This window comes from Urtica dioica, chromosome 5 (assembly GCF_054948205.1).
Source record: "Urtica dioica subsp. dioica isolate 48M chromosome 5, U.dioica_male_clone48M_v1_H2, whole genome shotgun sequence".
In the NCBI taxonomy this organism is placed as follows: Eukaryota; Viridiplantae; Streptophyta; class Magnoliopsida; order Rosales; family Urticaceae; genus Urtica; species Urtica dioica.
Window position 1 is genome coordinate 27,553,828 of NC_142760.1, and position 23,977 is coordinate 27,577,804.

General features: G+C 38.9%; 2 protein-coding genes and 1 non-coding gene across 3 annotated transcripts; all 3 read left to right on the forward strand.

The window, feature by feature from the left end:
• Positions 1 to 11,023: 11,023 nt before the first annotated feature.
• Positions 11,024 to 14,489, forward strand: LOC149397705 (disease resistance protein RPM1-like). The gene is made up of 2 exons (XM_089614139.1): positions 11,024 to 13,950; positions 14,042 to 14,489. Exon 1 carries the CDS (start codon positions 11,157 to 11,159, stop codon positions 13,947 to 13,949), a length of 2,793 nt encoding a protein of 930 aa, XP_089470265.1. The 5' UTR covers positions 11,024 to 11,156; the 3' UTR covers position 13,950; positions 14,042 to 14,489.
• A 4,809-nt stretch (positions 14,490 to 19,298) lies between these two features.
• On the forward strand, positions 19,299 to 19,736 carry LOC149397706 (uncharacterized). Its single transcript, XM_089614319.1, has one exon. The coding sequence runs from the start codon at positions 19,299 to 19,301 to the stop codon at positions 19,734 to 19,736; it is 438 nt and encodes a 145-aa protein (XP_089470445.1).
• A 71-nt stretch (positions 19,737 to 19,807) lies between these two features.
• On the forward strand, positions 19,808 to 19,944 carry LOC149397707 (small nucleolar RNA Z247). The gene has a single exon (XR_016299318.1). It is a non-coding gene; the product is annotated as a small nucleolar RNA Z247 (small nucleolar RNA).
• The last annotated feature ends 4,033 nt before the right edge of the window (positions 19,945 to 23,977 follow it).

The following is a 23,977-nucleotide window of genomic DNA, read 5'->3' on the forward strand; positions in this document are numbered from 1 at the left end:
GAAACAATGTGACTTGTTAGCTCCTCGTCAATACATTGTTTCTAACTTATTCACAAGCGACAAAGGAGTTGAGGAAATAACAGCTAGAAGGGTAAAATGGTAATTTAGTAAATCCCGACTAGCTGATGACATTCATGAAGGGTAAACATAGATAATATTCAGTGGATCCGCTCATCATAATTAGGTCGAATTCTTGAGTAGAAAATAAATTCATTTGAACCGAGAGATTTTCAGTGTCAGCTCTTTAGTGGAGTCAGTTGACATTAAGCTAAACTTGGAAAAGGTTTGTGAACTTTTGAGTCCAAGTGTTTAGCTCAAGCTTTGTTCATTTGGGTCCATGAGGTCACTGTCACGAATCACATCGATAGGAATAGTTAAACTGGAAGCTAAGTCAAAGCAAGAACGAAAATTGTCGAAAGGGTATTTTTGTCTTTTGAGACATAAGGATGAAATGGATGTCAATAAATTTTGACAAGTTCATTTGATGACTTAATGTCACTCGGCCATAATATGATTAACTGGGCCTTGTGAATTAATTTCATTTCATGAGAATTTTATTGAAAATTCTTAATGGGCCTTTCTCATGTTGTCATGAACAAATGAAGAAGCTTCTAGAAGCTCCTTCTAGAGAGACTTGGGCGCCTACCCTAATAGAGAAATAGGAGAGTTTATTTTGTGCATAAATGTATTTAGATACTTGCCAAAAGAAAAAGAGGAAACAAATTTCCTCCAAGAGGAAAGTGGGAATCGGCCAAGTGAGAGACAAGGCAAGGCCTTGAACAAAATTGGAAACAAATCAAGGCTTCTAGAAGCCTTGAGTTGGCCGAGTGTCTCAAAGGGAAAAAAGAGGAAATTGCTCATGAATATGTGATATTCTATAGAAGAGGAAACTACCTTATTGAAGGTGAGACCTCTCCTATAAATAGGAGCCTCATTTCCTCACATTTCATTCATCCAAGTTTAAGAGATTTGAGAGACTCTCTCTCTAGAACTTGGCCGAAAATCCTCTCTCTCTCTCTCTAGTTTATTTTCGATTATTTCTTGTCTTGGCACCTAGGTCCTCACTCGACCTAGTGTTTAGCTCTGCGACTTCGAGACTCGTTCTTAAGTCGTAGTGTTTAAAAGTGCCCACTCACTGATTCCTTCTTTTCGAGTGATTTAGTGATAGAAACTTTCGTGGTTGCTCGAGGTGCCGAGGAAAGGAAGAGAGATGTGCTGCGAGGGGAGACGAGCGTTGCAACTTTCCAAAAGATTCTACAAGGTTCAAGCTTCAAGAAAGGTTAGTAAACTTCATAGCTCATATTGGTTTTTAGTTACATGTACTTGCACTTGTCTAGGTTAGTAAAAACTGTTTTACTTGTAAAAGAAAATTTTTAAAATTCCGCCGCTTAACGAAGCGTTAATTATTTTCTCAAACCCTAGATCGATTCCAACAAATGGTATCAGAGCTATGGTCAAAGAGATGCATGTACATGTTTTTAAAATTATGAGCTTGAAAATCGTTTTCGAAAGTTTACTAATTTTGTGACAAGTTAGAATTGTAATCTTAGATTTTTTTTTAATTTATTGCTCATGTCTTTAAATTAAAAAGCATGTTGATTTTCTATGAGTTTGGGATGTTTTTAAAACACATTAGAATCAGTTCTAAAAGTTTTTAATTTTTTATATTGAAAAACGTGTTTTAAAGGTTTGAGAAATTTCGAGTAAAATTTTGTGACTAGTTATATTGTCTTGCTAGTTTCGTTTATTTACTTGAATCGTTTTATGCATGTTGTTATTTCTTTTATTCTATGTTATTACCCTGCTAATAAAACACAAATAAAAGCTTTAAACAACATCTTAAAACGTTCCGTTACACTTGATTCTTTTTCGCACCTAAAAATGACCAAAGTTTTAATTTATTTCTTTTTCTTCGAGCTGGAGTAAACCCGCATTAAAAGTGGCATAACTCTCTGCTCAGAAATCGAAATTTAATGATTCTTGAATCAAATTAAAGCTCTGTCTGTCCTCTGTCCAATTCCACCGGTTTCGGCTGAAAAGAACATCGGAGCCGCCAGATATGGCGATTTTACTCCGAGGTGCGCGGCTGTCTGAAACTCCAGTTTTTTAGAAATCCGGATTTTCAAACCCCACTACCATGAGTTATAGAACTCTAATGAGAAAATTTTCTTGAGCAAAAATGTTTTTCATATGATTATAAACATGATGTGTAAGATTAAAATGTTTTGATTTTTGAAAGTTTAATTGAAATTGAATTTTTACAAAACTAGTTTGAATTTTGAAAAACCGTTTTCACTTTCAAACTTGAAAATATTTTGTCATCCAAATCAAATAAATTTTCAAAATGTTTTCAAAACTATATCTATATCACATATGTTCAAAATCTATATGCTCTTGAAAATTTGAGTGGGAGGTCTCCTTGTAGACAAGCCGAAAAATAAAAAGATGTGTAATCTCAAACTTTCAAGTGTTCGAGTGAGTTGAAGTTCACACTTCCCTCACGCACTTTCCCGAAATAGAAAATAGGAAAAGATCGAGTATGTACCTTGTGCCTTTATGCACTAATACTGCTCTGAACATGTCGATCTAGGATTCTCTTCTAGTTGTCCGCCTGTCGCTCTCTAACTAGGAAATTTGTTTCCGAACTTTATAAGAGTCGATGAACCAACTCCAAAAACTAAGTGGGAGGGTTATATTCGTTGTTTGTAACCCGCGATCCCCAACACTAGTGAAAGATGTAATAACGTGGGACTAAGAGCCGCTCTTGCGACCCTCACTTAAATGTGAGTACTCCAAGGCGTTATTGCTTCGATCATTGCTCAATGAGCTACGTCCGAGAGTGATGCAATGATGGCAAGGCCTCCCCTTGGGGGATTGTTTTTCAAAGCTGATCTTTTGGACTAAGTGGTTGGTTGCACGCTTAGGCTCAATCCCTAGTATCCTCCCTTGAGGCTCTGCGAAAGGATGTGAGTGATCAAACCAATTTACAAGGTGGCTAGTCAAAATAGATGTATTGACATCTTGGCTTAGCATTAATGATGTGTCATTTACTTATAAAAGGAGATTTTTTGCGGCCTTCTCTTGAGGGAGTAAATTATCGTTTGGTTTATAACACCTTTGGATTTTACAAAAGTCTTAATGAAACTTAAATCCTAAACCAAAGACTAATCATAAACTTGTTTAAACTTTTATAGGCAATATGTCTCTCAACCCTCTCTCTACAATTCTTTCCTCGAATAAACTCGAAGGCGACAATTACGTCGACTGGAAACGTAACCTCGACATAGTCCTTACTGTCGACAAGCACAAATGGGTTCTCACCACCCCCTGTCCTCAAACGAATGATTATTCGACGCAAGAGGAGAAAGACGTCCTGGCGGCCTGGCTTCGATCCGATGAGATTGCGAGATGCTACATTTTGGCATCGATGAACAATGTGTTGCAACAACAACATCGTGATTATGAAACTGCCACCGATATGCTCTACAATCTCCATGAGATGTTTGGAGGGCAAGGACGTCAAGCTAGGCAACAAGCGGTCCGACAATTCATGAACTGTCGTATGAAGGCTGGAACTCCCGTTAGAGATCATATGATGCTGATCATTAGCTATCTCAACGAGATGGAGATTCTTGGATCTGAGATTGATGGGGAGACTAAAATAGATATGATCTTGGAAACTCTCCCCGAAACCTTTGATACCTTCAAGTTGAATTATTCCATGAACAAGCTAGAGTACACTGTTACCGAGCTCATGAAGGAACTTCAAACCGCTGAGGCACTCACTAAGAAAAAGAGGGCTCAAGGAGAAGTACATGCTACTGCCTCCACCTCTGGATCTAAGAAGAGACCTCGCAACCCCGAGAAGAAGAACCAACCTAAGGTTCAAACGAAGAAGAGGGCGCCAAAGGCTCCGAAGGTGGACAAGTCTAAAGACAAGTGCCACCACTGCAACGAGCCTGGTCACTGGCGTAGGAACTGTCCTGCCTACCTCAAAACCAAAGCAAAAGGTATTGTACTTGTTACTGAAGCCTGTTTAGTAGCTGATAATGTATCATCGTGGATTATTGACTCCGCTGCTACTAACCATATTTGTTGCTCCTTGACTGGTTTTAGGAAAAGCAAAAGCTTAGAGGATGGCGACTTTTGCTTCAAGTGGGGTGATGAGAGCGTGGTGTCTGCGAAGGCTGTGGGATCCGTGACGCTATCTTTTGAAGATCGAACTTTAAATTTGAATAATGTGTATTATGTTCCTTCCTTTGGGAAAAACCTAGTATCTGTTGCTCAACTTTTCGAGCAAGATTATTATTTAAAGTTTATAAAGAATGGAATTCGTATTTCTTTTTCTGATTCTTTCGTCACTGATACATGTATGAAGAATGGTCTTTTTTACATCTATCCCACTCAACCTTCTCTTTTAGACACCGAAATAGATAACGATCAAATTAGGGAGCCAAAGAGGATCAAACTTTCTAAATCCTCCGATCTAACAAAATCAACATACCTCTGGCACTTAAGACTTGGTCATATCAGTCTAGATAGGATTAAGAGACTTGTGAGGGATGGTCCACTCCAAGCCTCTGCAATAGGCTCACTACCTACTTGTGAATCCTGTATAGAAGGAAAAATGACTAAGCGACCTTTCTCCGATAAGGGTCGAAGAGCCACTGAGTTGCTGGAACTAATACATTCTGATGTATGTGGTCCGCTCAACCAACAGGCACGTGGAGGATACGAATACTTCGTTACCTTCACTGATGATTACTCAAGATATGGGTTTGTCTATTTGCTTAAACACAAATCCGACACCTTTAACGTATTTAAGGTCTTTAGGGCTTTAGTGGAAAAGCAAACTGGCAAAGTGATCAAAACCCTTCGATCTGATCGAGGTGGTGAGTATATGTCTGGAGAGTTCGATGACTTTCTTAAAGAAGAAGGTATTGCTTCTCAGCTTACCGCACCTGGCACACCTCAACAAAACGGAGTGTCAGAGAGAAGAAACCGAACTCTTATGGAGATGGTTAGATCAATGATGAGTTACTCATCACTCCCGCTTTCCTTTTGGGGATATGCCCTCGAAACAGCCGCCTACATTCTGAACCAAGTTCCATCCAAAACGGTTCCTGGTACTCCTTATGAACGATGGACTGGTCGTAAAGTAAATCTTGGCCGCATCCGAATTTGGGGTTGCCCTGCACACGTGCTGAGGCAAAAGACTAGCAAGTTGGCTAGTAGGTCAGAATTGTGCCTGTTTGTAGGATATCCGAAGGAAACCAAAGGTTTTACTTTCTATAGTCCCGAGGACGATAAGACTTTCGTTAGCACGAATGCTCGTTTCCTTGAGGAGGACTTTATGAAGGATGCGAAACCTAGAAGCAAAATTGTGCTTGAAGAAAAGTTGGGTGAGGAAGCTTCTACCTCATCTGTAAGAACTGTTCTTACCCCAACTGAAACACAACCTAACTCATCAGAATCTCGTCAAGTAGTACTTAGACGTAGTGGGAGGGCTACTCAAAAGCCTGATAGGTACATGTCTTATGGAGACTCTCTTGTAGCCGTCTCCGACATGGATGACCCTGTTTCCTATAGCCAAGCGATGGCTTGTTCTGAATCAAACCTTTGGCTTGACGCCATGAAAGTTGAAATGCACTCGATGTATGTCAACAAAGTCTGGAAACTTGTAGACCTTCCTGAAGGGATTAAACCCGTAGGGTGTAAGTGGATATACAAGAAGAAAAGGGGTCCTGATGGGAACGTCGAGACGTTCAAAGCACGACTTGTGGCGAAGGGTTATACCCAACAAGAAGGGATTGACTATGAAGAAACCTTCTCGCCAGTCGCGATGCTTAAATCCATCCGCATACTCCTATCCATAGCTGCAGCTCTCGACTATGAGATCTGGCAAATGGATGTCAAGACAGCCTTTCTGAATGGCAATCTTGACGAGCGCATTTACATGGCCCAACCAGACGGTTTCGTGGATAAAGGTCAAGAGACCAAGGTTTGTGAGTTGCTTAAATCCATTTATGGACTAAAGCAAGCATCTAGGTCATGGAATATTAGATTCGATGAAACTGTAAAGAGCTTCGGCTTTGAACAGTCAATAAATGAGCCTTGTGTTTACAAGTTAATACACGAAGGCAAAGTTGTGTTTCTGGTACTATATGTCGATGATATACTACTCATTGGTAATGACGTGGGTAAGTTATCTGAGGTTAAGGTCTGGCTAGCAAAGCAATTCGATATGAAGGATCTAGGAGAAGCCGCGTACATTCTGGGAATCCAAATCTTTCGAGATAGGAAAAACCGGACCCTGTCGCTCTCTCAAGCATCTTATATTGATAAGGTGATGGATCGCTTCTCGATGCAAGACTGCAAGAGGGGTCAAACACCCTTTAGGCATGGAGTTTCACTCTCTAAGGACCAGTCTCCCAAGACTGCACAAGAGATTGAAGACATGAGAAAGATTCCTTACGCCTCTGCCGTGGGAAGTCTCATGTATGCCATGCTTTGCACTAGACCTGACATCTGTTTCGCCGTTGGCGTAGTTAGCCGTTTCCAATCCAACCCTGGACCCGAACACTGGATTGCTGTTAAGCATGTTCTTAAGTATCTTCGAAGAACTAGGAACTTGATGCTTACATACTCAGGTACTGACCTGACTATGACAGGATATACCGACTCCGATTTTCAAGCGGATAAGGATTCCAGGAAATCCACTTCGGGATCTGTGTTCATCCTTAATGGTGGAGCTGTTGTGTGGAGAAGTATTAAGCAATCTTGCATTGCTGACTCCACAATGGAAGCAGAATATGTGGCTGCTTGTGAAGCATCCAAAGAGGCTGTATGGCTTAGAAAGTTCCTTAAGTATTTGGAAGTTGTTCCAAACGTCGACGAGCCCATGACCCTTTATTGTGATAATAGTGGGGCTGTCGCTAACTCAAAGGAACCTAGAAGCCATAAGCGCTCTAAGCATATTGAGAGGAAATACCATTTGATTCGAGAGATCGTGCAGCGCGGAGACGTGGAAGTGAAGAAGATCTCAACGGTGGACAACCTCGCAGATCCATTCACCAAGGCCCTAGCGAACAAGGTCTTCGACCAACATCGTGAGGGATTAGGCATGAAGGACTACACACACCTTCTTTGAGTCAAGTGGGAGTTTGTTGTCAATGGTGCCCACAAGAAGAGTTGTAGTCTTTATTTTGTACATTTGATGTAATAAAGTCTCATGAAGACTCTAGCTTGTAATTGCCTATCTATTCATTAATAAAGTTGAAACGTTCATTCAATCTTCCTTGTCTGAAGCTTTATGATAAAACCTTAGTCTTTTAGTCCATAAACAAACTTAACAACTTACGAAGAGACAAATGTAGATTTGCATGAACAAACTCTTCGTAGTTTGCTTAAAACGATATATTCGCAATCTTAGGGTCAAAGGACTATTGACCTCAGTATGATTGTTAGAAGAATCTATGATGTCTGGTTATGAGGCATTGAGAGTTGGAGACTCTATAGTTCTTCTAGGTATCTTCCGAAGGTACTGAATTGACCAGTGCACTTCTAGAGACAATATAAGAACAAACCATTTAACCTCTTATGTCTCGAAGTCACTATGTATGAATTGCATCATGCTTACCTTAATCCTGAAATGAGACATGCCATTTCACACCTTAGTATTCTCATTTGAGAAAGTCAAAGTTCGGACTCACTATGTGATTCCGAACAAGGCCTATTGGTGAAGTACTAAGTTGTGAGTCTGTCATGAGTAACTTTGTGAAGTTCTCATAGATATGGAATTCATGTACAAGATTGCTGAAATGCAATGTATGTCACCTCATGCTTTGTTCCTTGGAGTGTGAATAAATGAACTGGCCAGTGTCCAAATTGAGTCCTGACTCTTTTGGATGAAACAATGTGACTTGTTAGCTCCTCGTCAATACATTGTTTCTAACTTATTCACAAGCGACAAAGGAGTTGAGGAAATAACAGCTAGAAGGGTAAAATGGTAATTTAGTAAATCCCGACTAGCTGATGACATTCATGAAGGGTAAACATAGATAATATTCAGTGGATCCGCTCATCATAATTAGGTCGAATTCTTGAGTAGAAAATAAATTCATTTGAACCGAGAGATTTTCAGTGTCAGCTCTTTAGTGGAGTCAGTTGACATTAAGCTAAACTTGGAAAAGGTTTGTGAACTTTTGAGTCCAAGTGTTTAGCTCAAGCTTTGTTCATTTGGGTCCATGAGGTCACTGTCACGAATCACATCGATAGGAATAGTTAAACTGGAAGCTAAGTCAAAGCAAGAACGAAAATTGTCGAAAGGGTATTTTTGTCTTTTGAGACATAAGGATGAAATGGATGTCAATAAATTTTGACAAGTTCATTTGATGACTTAATGTCACTCGGCCATAATATGATTAACTGGGCCTTGTGAATTAATTTCATTTCATGAGAATTTTATTGAAAATTCTTAATGGGCCTTTCTCATGTTGTCATGAACAAATGAAGAAGCTTCTAGAAGCTCCTTCTAGAGAGACTTGGGCGCCTACCCTAATAGAGAAATATGAGAGTTTATTTTGTGCATAAATGTATTTAGATACTTGCCAAAAGAAAAAGAGGAAACAAATTTCCTCCAAGAGGAAAGTGGGAATCGGCCAAGTGAGAGACAAGGCAAGGCCTTGAACAAAATTGGAAACAAATCAAGGCTTCTAGAAGCCTTGAGTTGGCCGAGTGTCTCAAAGGGAAAAAAGAGGAAATTGCTCATGAATATGTGATATTCTATAGAAGAGGAAACTACCTTATTGAAGGTGAGACCTCTCCTATAAATAGGAGCCTCATTTCCTCACATTTCATTCATCCAAGTTTAAGAGATTTGAGAGACTCTCTCTCTAGAACTTGGCCGAAAATCCTCTCTCTCTCTCTCTAGTTTATTTTCGATTATTTCTTGTCTTGGTACCTAGGTCCTCACTCGACCTAGTGTTTAGCTCTGCGACTTCGAGACTCGTTCTTAAGTCGTAGTGTTTAAAAGTGCCCACTCACTGATTCCTTCTTTTCGAGTGATTTAGTGATAGAAACTTTCGTGGTTGCTCGAGGTGCCGAGGAAAGGAAGAGAGACGTGCTGCGAGGGGAGACGAGCGTTGCAACTTTCCAAAAGCTTCTACAAGGTTCAAGCTTCAAGAAAAGTTAGTAAACTTCATAGCTCATATTGGTTTTTAGTTACATGTACTTGCACTTGTCTAGGTTAGTAAAAACTGTTTTACTTGTAAAAGAAAATTTTTAAAATTCCGTCGCTTAACGAAGCGTTAATTATTTTCTCAAACCCTAGATCGATTCCAACATATCACGCCTGTATACTTTGTCACCGTTTCCGGCACCCTTGTACTCGTTAAACAAGTCATCACAGCCACCGTCTTTGTTTTCAATTATAGGATCATTTTGTCGATCATCGATAACAAGAGTATTCCGTCTCTTCTTCGGTTCATTGCGAGACACCATTCCAACTTCCACATCTTTCCCTTTACATACTCCTCGATACGCAATAGGTGCAATGACCTCGATCTGTTTCGGTACCAAACTTACACAGAGTGGAAATCTATTACGATATTTGTGCTTCATAAAATGCGAAACATCACCATTGTCCTTCAATACGGCAGGACCTACTGGAATTGTACCGACTGCATATGGGACTTCGAGTTTTAAGTCGAACGCGAATCTGTCTAACTCGAACTTCTCGTATAAGAAATCTACCAACTCCGTGTACGTTACCTCTTTCGGAATTACGAATGCACGAAATTCTGCATTGGTGAAAACCCATTGGTGTCCTTCCTTCTCCCTTTCCCTTTTCAAAATAACTAATGTTTGGTTTATTTTGCGAAATATACAATAAACCACATCAATCAACTTGAACAAACAAAAATACATTTCATTAAAATGAAGGGTTTCAAAAATTAGTTAATTAAAAAAAAATAAACTGAATGAAAGAAAAAAATTACAGTAAATAACTCTTCCATTAATAGATTTAGAATTTCATAAAAATATTAGTCGATCTTCACCGCCGAGTCAACTTGCCACCTGTCTCGAGCCGCCGATTCTTCGACCTAAAACGCAAAACTTCCCCCTGCTTTCGCCCCTCCAACTTGAGGTTCTGAAGGAGAAAAGTATGATCGCAGAGGTGAGTTCGAGCACGAGCCCTATGTTCTTAATTGGTGGAGAAGGAGAAGAAGAGAGACAGAGAAGTGGAAGATAAGGTTGTGGTGGAGCGAGTGGTTAAGGTTGTGAGTGACGAAGAGGGGATGAAGAAATCGGAGTGGACTCCAGAATCGAGGCCGAAGAAGATGGAGAAGAATAGGAGGCGTTCTCTGAAGCAAGAAATCTGAGTCAGATCCCACGAAATAGGAAAAAAAAAAGTGTGTGGGGAGTAATTAATGATTATTCAAAATAACTACCCATCAATCCAATCCCACGAAATCAACGAACTTTATATTAAATCAGGATAAAGGTTAAAATCGACATAGAGTTTGGTTTACTTGTCATGTCATTCAAATGAGCTATTTGCCTAAACTACGTTAGTTATTTTACCATTCCAATGTTTCAAGTTTAATACTTCATATAAATTTTTTTTATTATATTAATTTTAGGCCATTTTATAACATAGTACTTTTACTTATGTGAAAAGACAATTATATAACTCAGGTTTAAAAAAACACTCAAAACTTTTGAACTTTTCTTCTAGTGATGTAGAACTTTTCTGGATTTTCATTTTTTTTTTTTCAAGTTTTAAAGTCATTTCCTCAATAAATAAATAACTTTTTTAATTTCTATAAGTTTTTTTCTTTTTTCCAAACTTTGTTTGATATTTATTAAGACCTATAAATTAATATTTTTTACTGGGAAATTGGATTGAGAGTGGGAATAGTGTTAAAACTTAAAAAGGCACTAACGCTAAAATTGCCTTTTCACCCGTCCCACGTACAGTTTGGATACATTAGTAGTCAATAGTAAAGCGGTTTCTATACACCACTCGTTGGTTGGTCGTTGCTCATCTGAAAAAATAAAAAACCCAGAAGACTCTCATGTTGCTATTTTCTCTCTAAAACTTATGTTTTGTTTCCGTTTATTTAGACCACATCATATCCGATCCGACTGAAACAATGGCAGAGACGTTTCTGACTCCTGTTATTGGGAAACTGATTGACCTTCTGATCGATGAAGCCAAGTCGTTGAAAGGAGTTCGCAAGCAAGTCAACGACCTTCAAAAGGAGTTGGAGATTCTCCAGCCTCTTCTCCGTGATGCCGAAGCCAAGTCTGCCCGAGGACAGCTCAGCGAGGCCACGAATGTGTGGCTGAGACAGCTCCGAAAGGAAGCCGAGCACATCGAAGACGTCGTCGACGAATACACTTATTTCGCTGAGCAGCTCCGTCAAGATCAAGCCGGTTTCCTCGGGTCTCTGCGCAAGGCTGGTCACGGTGTTAAGACCTTGAAAACTCGACGTCTCTTAGCCTCTGAGATTCAAGAAATTGAAGATTCGTTGCAAAAAATCAAAGACAGTGGTCTGAAGTATGGGCTGAGACCCTTCGAGCAAGGCAGTACGAGCGGCGGGGAAGGGAATTCACACGTCGACCCTCGTATTGGTTCGCTTTTTCTTGATGACGATGAGCTTGTTGGCATTGGATCGGTGTCGGCAGAGCTGGTGACTACTTTGGTGGAAGGCTCGTCGGAACGTACGGTGGTTTCGCTTGTGGGTGAAGGCGGGATCGGGAAAACGACTCTCGCGAGGAAAGTGTACAACGATGTCGTTGAGAAAGGATGCTTCGATGCTCACGTTTGGGTCACCGTGTCCCAATCCTACGAGATCGACAAGATTCTTAAGATGCTAATGGCTCCGATCTGCTCATCTGGAGGAGAAATGGTCGGCGTTGAACAAGCACTCACTCTATTGAGAAGCTCTCTGCAGGAGAAGAGGTACGTGATCGTATTTGACGATGTTTGGCAAACCGATTTCTGGAGTGTCTTGAAGCATGCTTTTCCAAGTATTAGCAATGGTAGTCGGATTCTTGTCACGACTCGTAATTCCATGGTTGCAGAGTCTTTTAAGTCACAATCGTGGGAAATGGTTGTGAAAGAGATAAAGACTTGGTCTAAAGAGCAAGCATGGGAGTTGTTTTGTAGAAAAGCATTTCCACTCTCAGGTTGTCCATCCGAGTTGGAAAATTTGTCTTATGAAATATTAAGCAAATGCCAAGGATTGCCACTCGCTATTGTTGCTGTAGCTGGTTTGTTGTCGAAAAAGAAGCTTTGCAGTGTAGAATGGCAAAGAGTACTTGATAATCTCAATTGTGAATTTGAAGAACAACGTGAGCTCTCAAGTGTTTCAAAAATTCTCTTGCTCAGTTATCATGATTTGTCTTACAATCTTCAAATGTGCTTCTTGTACTTTGGTATTTTCCCAGAAGATTTTTCCGTTAAAGAAGAAAGATTATGTAGAATATGGATTGCTGAAGGCTTCATTGGGTTTCGAGCAGACAAGTCGTTGGAAGTAATCGCTGGCGAGTACATGACTGAGCTTATAAGAAGAAACTTGGTTTCGTTTGAGTTAAGATATGGATCATATAGATTTTGCAAAGTGCATGATCTAGTACGAGATATAATCCAAATGAGAGCTACTGATTCAGGGTTTTATCGATTATTTGACCAAAACAAGCTGAGTTTTAAAAAGAATGGTCGGCGATTGATTACTCATGGTACTACATGGAACGTTTTAGAAAGTCCTTTTGACTTGAAGATTCGCTCAGTTGTGCTTGTCAACACTTACGAAGTGTCACACTCTTTTGTAGTTGGTATATTCCGAAAATGTAAGCTGTTGAAGGTGGTTGATTTTCAAGAAGCTCCGGTTGATAATGTATCAGATATAGGGAATTTGTTACACCTTAAGTACTTGAATATGAGTGGCTCAAAAGTAAAGACAATCCCAAAGTCAATCCGAAAACTACGATATCTTCAAACATTGAATCTCAATGATACCTTAGTGCGAGAGTTGCCACGTGAGATCAACAAGCTACATATGCTGCGTCACATTTCATGTTCTAGTTTTGATCAAGATATAAAATATAGTGTCAAATCATATATTGGTGCGAGGATGCATGAAGGGATTGGAATGTTGGAAGAGTTACAAACACTAACTAAAGTGGAAGCACATTCACATGTAGGTTTCTTGAAAGAGCTACGAAGGTTGAGCAAATTGAAAGTTTTCGGCATTACAAAACTGGGTGCAAATATGTGTAGAATACTTTGGGAGTCTATTGAGAAAATGAAAAACCTTGAAGAGTTATTTATAGTCTCAGTCAACAATAAAGAAGTCTTGGATTTAAACTGCACTTTGTGCCCGCCTCTAACTTTGCGGTATATCCAACTGAATTGTCGACTACAGCAACTACCAACTTGGGTTTCTCAGCTTCAGAATTTGCAGGGCCTTAACTTAAGTTTCTCGAGGCTTGTCGACGAGCCGCTAAAATGCCTCAAAAGTCTACCCATTTTGCAGTACCTTTACATGCACAAGGTGTACGATGGAGAAGAATTGCAGTTCGATGAAGGCAGTTTTCCAAAGCTAAAGCATCTTTTCTTAAGGAGTTTAAAAGGACTAAAGGTGATTAAGATTGAAAAAGGAGCACTCCCGCTTCTGGAGGCGTTAGATATCGGACCATTTCCATTGATGAAGGAAATTCCTTGTGATCTTCAACACCTAACGAAACTCAAACGCCTTGAAGTTAATGATATGCCAAAGGAATTTGTGAAGGCTCTACAACCTGACGGAGGCTCCGAACACTGCAAAATTCAGCACATATCTTCAGTCAGTTTTTGGTACTACCAAGGCAAAGGGTTCTCTCACAGCTCATACAAACTTGGTAGCACAGAGCTGTTGCAGTATCTAGGAGGAGAAGAGTAATGTAAGCAATGTTTTAACCAAAAAGATACGCTGCAATTTCAAATTTTCTTGAATTGAACTTGATGTCGATTCTATTTGAACTATTTTCTTAGGGAAAGCGGACACCATCGCAGTTCACAGCATCATGTTATCATTTCCAGTGGAGCAAAGAAGAGAGACCCTAGACCGAAACTGAAACCTGAGCGGAAGATTAAACGATTAAAGCTACTATAATTAGCTTATGATGAATTTTCTCTCTCTTTTCGTCAGTCTTTACCGAGCTGCATAATGACATTCATTTCGGACTCGATTTGAAGATGTTGTAGATTATTTTTACTTGACAGTACTTTTGTCAATCTTTTATCTACTATGATTAGCTTATGATGAATTTTCTCTCTCTTTTCGTGTCAGTCTTTACCGAGCTGCATAATGATATTCATTTCAGACTCGATTTGAAGATGTTTGGATTATTTTTACCTGACAGTACTTTTGTCAATCTTTTATTTCAGGCTTAAATTGACAGTTCTTCTATTTGAATGAATATAGCGAATGATGAATATAGAGAATGAATGTGCTTGATCTCGACATTCCTTTAAAATAAGGTAAAGTCTATTACTGATCTTCAACTAACTTTCGTTTTCTCTTTGGTTTTATTCAAGATTATTTTTAAGACATTGAGTGGCCTAGCCTAGTCTAATTTGACAAGTTGGCATTGAAACAATGCTTGACCAGAGAAATCAGGGTTAAAACTGTTTTTGTTTTGTTTTTTTTTTTTTTAAATATCAGGGTTAAATTAGTTACATCAGGAAGATTTTCTGTTTCAGTGAAGATGGACTCTTTCGTATTATAATCACATATGAATACAAAAAAATTATATCTAATAGTAGGGACGTTAGAAATACTAAACTAAATAAATAATGGAACAGTAAGTGTATGTGCGCACATCAAATTTGTTTTTCAAGTAACTGATGTTGCTTTGGCAAAAATAAATCATCAAAATTTGAGTAGTAAGTGTATCTTTGTATTTTCGGACAAAAATTCCATTCAACGATTTGAAAGTATATCTATTTTTTTTTCTTCCGCCAACAGCATATAACATAAGTTTAAATTCAACAATAAGATTTGAGCAAATACGTAAAATTTTGGGACATTTCGTTGAGTTTCATGCTATTGAATCTCTATTACTAATTAATTTGTACCTGGCCATATTTTAGATTATAGATTTCTTTTGTTAAAAAACAAATCATTATTATACGTTGTTTTTTTGTTGGTGTCAAATGCATCCAGTACAAGTTTAAGTTTATGGTATTCAATGATATTTTTGTGTAAAAGTGAAAATACACTCCTTGTTTTTCTAATGAGAAAATCGATAAAGCGTAGACCTTGAAGTTTTCGGTGTCAAAACACTAAACCATGTACTAACTATTAAAAAAACCCTACACATACTTATTTGAAAAGTTCTAATTACTCTTCATCTTTATTTTATTAACAAGATATCCAAATCAGAATAAAGTGTATCTACGTCATTGAGTTTTACAGTTTTCTCATTGTTATTCATATGTACAAAGAGAATATAAGAGAGACAATGTTGAAAGTATGAAGAGTGAAAATCGACATATGAAAGTAATGGGTATGTCTCATTTGTGTTTCGACATATAATTGTTCATTCATAAGCACTTTTTTTGTTGACCCAAAATTTGCGGGTTCTTTCGTGTGTGTTCTTTTTAGACATTTGGCTGATATCTTAAATTTTTCGACTAATATCTTGAATTTTCGACCAAAGTTCAGGAATTTTCGACCGTTTAGTATATTTTTCGACGAACTTAGATTTTCGGTCATTTTTTACTGATTTCTACAATTTCAACTAATTCTTAAAATTTATACCATTTATATGGTGAAATTTCATCATATTTTATCGTTTTAGACCATTTAGTATTTTTTTTTTACCAAATATACAGAAGAAGTATTAGGCAAATATTTTTTTTTTAAATCGACCGAGGCTTTCCATTAGAATAGGGGTAAAATACCCATTGATACAAGTGATCTTAGACACAATACGAACCTAGTTCGGAATAAATCCGACACTAAGTACATGTGGTCACTCTGCTTGTGCATACTCCCGAGATAGGGAGAGATTAACAAAATAAACATAATATGATAGCAAAAGACTCGATATGTCAGACACACAAGAAATTCAAAAAACAAACATAAATATAGAAAAATAGAATCAGCTAATAAAATTACATCTCCTTTGTACCCAACACAAAAACAACTAAAACCACCTACCACCCACACTTTAGCCATCCTTGACGCACCAGATCTGGAGTACCAAAACGACGAACCTTCAAAACGGCGTGGAACACACCGACAAAGAAGCCATTTCCCGACCATAATCTCCAGATCCAAACATCAAGAGACACGTTCCACAGCACCGGCGACGTCGAGACTCTCTTTCCCCCAACAACCTACAGAGAATACGGCGAGTTTGAGGAGAGCCGGCGAAGGCCGAACCCAGCGATGAAGACCCATGGAGGAGAGGAAAGGAGTAGAAAGCTGTTGTAAAGAACATAAGAGAGACGTTCAAAAGCTTCCCCCACCCCAGGCCGGAGCCGACTAGCGCTGGCTTCCGTCACCCATGATGGGGGCTCCGAATTTTTTAGGAAAAAAACATAGGATTCTGGAGATAGAGAGAGAGAGAGAGAGAGAGAGAGAGAGAGAGAGAGAGAGAGAGAGAGAGAGAGCTGGCGCCCGTCACCCCTGATTGGGGGATCCGAATTTTTTAGGAAAAAAACATAGGATGCTGGAGAGAGAGAGAGAGAGTATTGGGAAATTTTGTTTTCATTTAAAAGTAATTTAGACTTTGGGATTATTCCTATTCTATGACTTGTACCAAGATTTTGGACCAAAATCTACTAAACTCAAATAAATCATAAACTATGACTACCTATTTTCACTAAATACAAAAATACCCTTACTTTTAATAACATTTGATTTTCTTTCTTATTTAATTATTTGACTTTCTTTTCGTTTTTGAGTTCGTCATCTTTGTTTGGGTTCATCTTTGTTTTTTCAGTTTGTCTTTTCAGTTTAGGGTTAGAGATTTTCATGAAAAAAATTTATCATATTCAAAGTGTTTAAGTCGTTGAATTTCTATGGTTTTTGAAGTTAAAAAACAAAGAAAAAACGATTCTCGGGATTCTGGAAAATTTTGAAAAGTTTCTGAAAATTTCTGGGTTTTCGTTGAAGATTTATTGACATTGATGTCAATAAATATGCATTTTTATTGACATTAATGTCAATAAATCTTCAACGTTTCTGTGGTTTTTAAAGTTAAAAAACAAAGAAAAAATGATTCTCGGGATTCTGGATAAGTTTGAAAAGTTTCTGAAAATTTCCGGGTTTTCGTTGAAGATTTATTGACGTTGATGTCAATAAAAATGCATATTTATTGACATCAATGTCAATAAATCTTCAAAGGAATTTTCCAGAATCGTTGAAGATTTATTGACATTAATGTCAATAAAAATGCATATTTATTGACATCGATGTCAATAAATCTTCAACGAAAACCCAGAAACGTTGAAGATTTATTGACATTAATGTCAATAAAAATGCATATTTATTGACATCAATGTCAATAAATCTTCAACGATTCTGGAAAATTCCTTTGAAGATTAATTGACATTGATGTCAATAAATATGCATTTTTATTTACATCAATGTCAATAAATCTTCAACGAAAACCCAGAAATTTTCAGAAACTTTTCAAAATTATCTAGAATCTCGAGAATCATTTTTTCTTTGTTTTTTAACTTTAAAAACCACAGAATTCTACGCGGAATCCATGGCGGGCTGTTCCGGCGGACACTTCGAGGTCGCTGCCGCTGGGATGGTCATGTGCTGCTCTCCGGCGGCCATGACCGTCGTTCTGAGGAGCTTCGGCATCGGAGATTCCCAGGGTTGCTCTCCAGGTTTTTGTAATGATGTTTGTTTTCATAATATAAACTAAATAATTGTTTTTGTTTTATTAATTAACTAATAAAAATAAACTAAATATGAAGGATAAATATGTAATTACTCATTTCATTAAGTCATAGTTTAGGATTTATTTGGGTTTAGTAGATTTTGGTCCAAAATCATGGTACAAGTCATAGAATATGAATAATCCCTTTAGACTTTTTAGGTGAGTATTTGTAGGGTTTTTAAAAAAAAAAAAATTAGTATAGAGTGTAGTGTTTTGACAGTAAAGGCTCTGTGGTGTAGCCTTTATCAAGTTAATTTTAAGCTTTGTTAACGTAGAAGACTTTCATGTGTTCACACACATTTTAAAAAATTTATTATCTACATTTATAATACACATTGTTTAGCTTCTTCAGAAGTATTAAATGTAAAAGTAATAAATATTATTTGCCTGGAGCTCTGATTCTCTTTCTTTATGAGCAAATCAATCGCCGTCTTAAAATTGGATTCGATCTCACTCTAAGTTTTTTTTTTATCAATTGTTATATAATTTTTAACCCAAATTTATATATTTTAAAAATTTCTCTTTCCCTTAATTTTATTTTTTTCAAATTTGCCTTCATTGAATTGTATTCCTAGCTCTGCCACAGGCACAACCCATCTTTCCACATAAACAAGACCATCATGAATTACCATACAGAGCCACGTTTATTTTCCAGCGTATCTTCATGTCTCGCCAATATTAACGTCGTCGTCCCATGCTTCCCAGCTAAGTTGACGTCACTCATATAATCCATCGTGTGGTCACGCATATTTGTTCCGGTGACTCCAAATTTCCCAGAGAATAGTAGCAAGAAGAGAAAACTCACGGTGAGAAATTATGGTTGCCACCTCAAAGATTAAGTCCTCCAATCTTCGGTGAGGATTGTTTTCTAGCAGATTTTCAAACGGTGTGTCCTTTCAAGAAGGTTCCTGTTAGAACCACTCTCAGAAACGACAACCCAACCTAAAATTGAAACGAAAAATGACAGTAAAAGGGGGTTGTCGTTCACAGCTAATGGCAAGAATCAATAACCAAACGAGGTACCTCTTGGAGCTGTGCTGATGTGTCAATCCGCGCCAGGGAATGACAGCCAATCTCTGAACCTCGTACGATCGCGTCCCATGTGATTGGTCACCAGCACTCCCCCCCTCTAGCTGTATATGAGCTGTCAATCACAGCCTCTTACCTCTAGGGTTTTAGTGTGATTCCTCCTGCACATTGTATAAATATACCCACTGTAATTACTGCTATTCACTCAATCAAAAGCTGATATCATTCCTCTTATATCTATACTACCCTTATTACCTATATTGCCTTTATTATTTTTTCTCACATGGTATCAGAGCTAATATCAGCATAAAACCAATATGGCCGAACAAAACAACAATGTTCTTCCAGAAATTCTAAACCCCATCCAGGCAGCCTTACCTAACATTCCACCAGCCCTTGTCAATCCAGGAAACCAAATTCTCACAATCAGACTAAGTGAAGAAAATTACCTCTTATGGCGTCAACAAGTCATCACCGCAGTTCAAGGATATGGCCTCACACACATCCTTCTCCAAGGCACTCCTCCACCAGCCATGATCGAAGGCCAACAAAATCCCATTTACGACCAGTGGATTCAGCAAGATCAACTCATTGCGTCTTGGCTCTTGGCCTCCATCAGCGAGCCTATCCTCATCACCACAGTCAGCCTGGAGAGTGCTCATCAGATCTGGTATACTCTTGAACAAAACTTTGCTGGTCAATCCAAAGCTAAAATCTTGCAGCATAAACTCCAAATCCCAACAATGAAGAAATAAGGACTCACCATGAGGGAATGCCTCTCCAAAATGAAGGCCTGCATCGATATACTATTCTCAGCCGGCCACAAGCTCTCCGACGAAGATCAGATTCTTCATGTCCTTGCTGGTCTCGACAGCGAGTATGATCCAGTCGTAGTCTCCCTCACCACTCCCAGCGAGCCTTTCTTTCTCAGCGATATCAGCTCGTTGCTTCTCAGCTTTGAGGCACGCCTAGACCGAGGAAACTAAGTCACATCGGAGTCTCACTTGCCAAGCGTCAACCTCACTCAATACAACAACCAACGGAGATCTCAATACTCCCCAAACCAAACTCAAAGGTCACAGCCTTCCCTTCAACACTACTCCACACCGGCGTATCAGAACCCGGGAACCCGAGGAGGCAGAGGACCTAGTCGAGATCGAGGAAGATACACACCCAGCCGCTTCACCTGTCAAATCTGTGGGAAACAAGGCCACTCGGCGTCGAGGTGCTTCAAAGATACAACAGCGCCTTCTCAGGGTATTCTGACAGCTCCTCCTACATCAACTCAAACTCAGGAAACCCCTCCTCCGGCCACATCAACTCGGGTCACAACCCAAGTGCTCTCACCGCCATCTTCTCCCCTGCTGACTCCTCAGGCGCCGACGATGCTTCGTACCCAGACTCCGGCGCTACCCATTATGTCACAAACGACCTACAAAACATGAATCTCGGGTCAGAATATCGTGGAAACTACAAAGTTCACATCGGAAATGGTACAGGTCTCAATATATCTAATGTTGGCTATTCTATTCTTTCATCTTCTTCAAAACCAAAATCTAGAAATTTCATCTTAAAAAACCTTCTACATGTTCCAGAAATTACAAAAAACCTAATTAGTGTCTTACAATTTGCTACGGATAACCATGTCTCTTTTGAGTTTCACCCTCATATTTGTCTTATCAAGGACCAGGTGACGCGTCAAGTTCTACTCCGAGGACTGCCTGAGCAGGGGTTGTATCGTTTCCACCTTGGTCACCATCACCACAACGCCACGTTTACCATCGCTCAGCCACACAAGAAAATATGATGTAATTCATTGGCATCAAAGACTAGGCCATCCTACCGTCAAAATCATCAATAAAATTATTTCTTCTTGTCACTTATCGTTGTCAAAAACTCTTAATTTGTGTATTGCTTGCCAACAAGGAAAATCCCACCGGTTACCTTATTCACAGAGTATAACCACCACAAAATCACCTCTTGAACTCATCCACACGGATCTTTGGGGGCATTCACCTATAACATCACGAAATGGGTACAAATACTACGTGAGTTTCATTGATGCGCATACTAGATACACATGGATATATTTTCTCAAACAAAAATCTGATGTCTTCTCAATCTTCACAAAATTCAAAACAAAAGTTGAACTCCAAATCCAAGCAAAAATTAAAAAAAAATCCAATCCGATTGGGGTGGCGAATATCAAGCTCTTACCTCGTTCTTTACAAGCCATGGCATTGAGCACCTGGTCTCGTGTCCACATACCCCCGAGCAAAATGGTGTGGCGGAGCGCAAGCACCGCCACATCGTCGAAACCGGTCTCACACTCCTCGCCCAAGCCATCAGTGGACATAAAATCAAAACATGGGTTGTGGAGTCAAAATGACCACAAAAAATAGTAGTGTCGGGACATCGGGACATGCCGGAGTGCAATATTCCCATTCGCTGGGAGAATGTTCTTGCACACCCCCCAAAGAAAAATCATATTTTTGAAGGTTTTTAAAGTTCCATATTTTTATACCAAGCACGTATCGAATCCTTTGAAGAAGAGCTTGCCTCTGAATTACCTTCGCATGGTTCTGTTGCATTGAGATAGCTGCTTTTTCTCAAAGTGCAACAAAATCTTGTCTGGATTTGAGATCGATGGTCTGGCAAAGGACAAAATCGCCTTCTCTTCGAAAGGGGTTTATATCAGGATGAAATCCCGAACAGATTTCTCATTCCACTTACCGTTCTCGAGATGTAGCTCACTAACTGTAGCTTTCTCATCATGGAGCCGAGGAGATTAAGCCTTGAGTCTTGATGCGGACGAAATCCATCTATCTTCATAAATAGAGATATTATCTCTAAAATCAACTCGCCATCGTCACCCTTTGTAAAGAAGCTCTTAATGGAACATATATATGAGTTTTAGAATAAATTAATGTACATGGCAAGTATGGCACAATAACAAAAAAAAATTATTATTTATACTGAACCGATTTGAAGAAACCATAATAGGAAAAAAAAAAATGCAAGTTTAAACACGAGATTGCAAGGCATAAGATAAAACAAAATTTATCAACTTTAATGACATTGATTTAAATCAATGAATAACTCCCCTTCTGGATTCACAAGCTCAAAGAGTCTCCAAGAACATCAAACAACCATGAGTAGGAGAGTCAACACTATAAACTCAAAGGGTAGCTGAAAAGATTTGGGAAATTGCCCTAAATAGGAGTAAAAAAAGGGTTTTTACTTTTTTAGACTTTTTTCAAAAAGGTCACAAATAGGACTTCGTAATTAATTTGGATTTATGTAATTACCCTTTTACCCCCGTGAACATTAAAATTTAAATAAGAAATCACCAAAAAACCGGATTTTAGGCTGAAAAACGGGCCCAGTTAGTAAGCCCGCCCAATTCAATTTCTCACTTACCTTGCCTCAACGTCACCTTCCTCTTCATTTCTTCACTGACCGAGATAGTTTAACCAGAACACACAGAGAGAGAGAGAGAGAGAGAGAGAGAGATAGAGAGAGAGAGAGAGACATAGAGCGAGCGAAAAAAAACTGTCCAACTTCCCTTAACCAACACTCCAAAAACCGTCTCGATTCCATTCTTCGTCCAAGAAATGAAGACAAAGAATAGTTCGCCAAGCAAACGCCCCCCAAAATTTCGAAAACCTAACCCTAAAAAGATGAGTCTTCCTCAATCGTCGGCTGAAACTCCACCTCCTGTGACCCATGCATCCCCGCGTCGAAGTCCGCGCGTGGCTTTTGCCCTGGAGCCACCAACGGAAAACTCCCCGACGAAGAAATTGAAGAAGGTTCTTGCGTCGTCGAAGAAGAAGAGGAAGGTGGTTGTTGAGTTGCCTTCAAATGCTGAGTCCTCTGTCCCTTCTACATCTGAGAGACCTCACAAGGTGAGATTTTTTTTTACTTGCAATTCGTGATTTCAGTTTTTTGGTTTCTTAATTTTTTATTTCGTGACAAAAATGAAAACTTTTGGGTTTGCATGTTAATTTTGTGTTGATGAAACTGTTAGTTTGATGTTATTAGGGATTCTGTGTGGATTTTGTGTTGATTCTGTGTGGATTTTGTGTTGATTCATGGTTTGCATGTTTATTATGTGTTTGAACTTTGATTTTGTGTTGATTCATGGTTTGCATGTTTATTGTCTCCTGTTAGTTTGACAAAAGTGATCATTTTTTTTATGTTATTGGGGATTCTGTGTGTATTTTGTAATAAAATTAGATTTTTCTAGGCTTGCTCATATTAGATGTAGGTTCTGTGAATTGTTTTGTGTCAAACGTTTCTGGGTATCGTGATAATTGTGTCATGAAATTTCTGGGTTTCGTGACAATTGTGTCACGAAATTTCAGGGTTTTGTGACACATATGTCACGAAATTATTGATAGTTATAAAGTGACAGTCAAGTCAAGTCACGATACCCATGAAGTTCGTGACAATTGTGTCACGAAACCACGAAGTTTCGTGACATAAATGTCACCAAATTCATGGGTTTCGTGACTGTGTTATCATGAAACTGAGTGTATATATTTTGTTTAATGTTCTAACTTTTATATTTTCTAATTTCTAGGGTTTCATACGCAAGATAAAAGAAGAGGACATAGAAGAAGGGTATTCATTCAACTTCCATGGAAACGTGGACGCGTTCGAGAGGGAGACGGGCATGACCTCGAACCAAAAAGAGCTATTCAAGAAAACGTGTTTTGGGCAGTTCCTGGACATGCCCTGTATCACAAAATCATCCAAAATAATCAGTCACTTAGTGTTGAGATCGGGATTTAATGGCGGGGCCTGTCCATCAAACGAATCTCTGGTTATGGAGATTGGTGGGAAACCCCGGGAGTTCACCAAAGAGCACTTTTCTTTAATCACATGATTAAGATTTAGCGATGACGACGGAGAGCAGCCACGATACGCCAATGTGGTTGAGGGAGGGCTATACCAAGACACCTTCTGCAATGGTGCGCTTGGCCGAAAAAGGGCC

Coding starts and splice junctions, on each gene's coding strand:
- LOC149397706 (XM_089614319.1), top strand. CDS start 19,299: ATGGCCGAACAAAACAACAATGTTCTTCCAGAAATTCTAAACCCCATC.
- LOC149397705 (XM_089614139.1), top strand. CDS start 11,157: ATGGCAGAGACGTTTCTGACTCCTGTTATTGGGAAACTGATTGACCTT.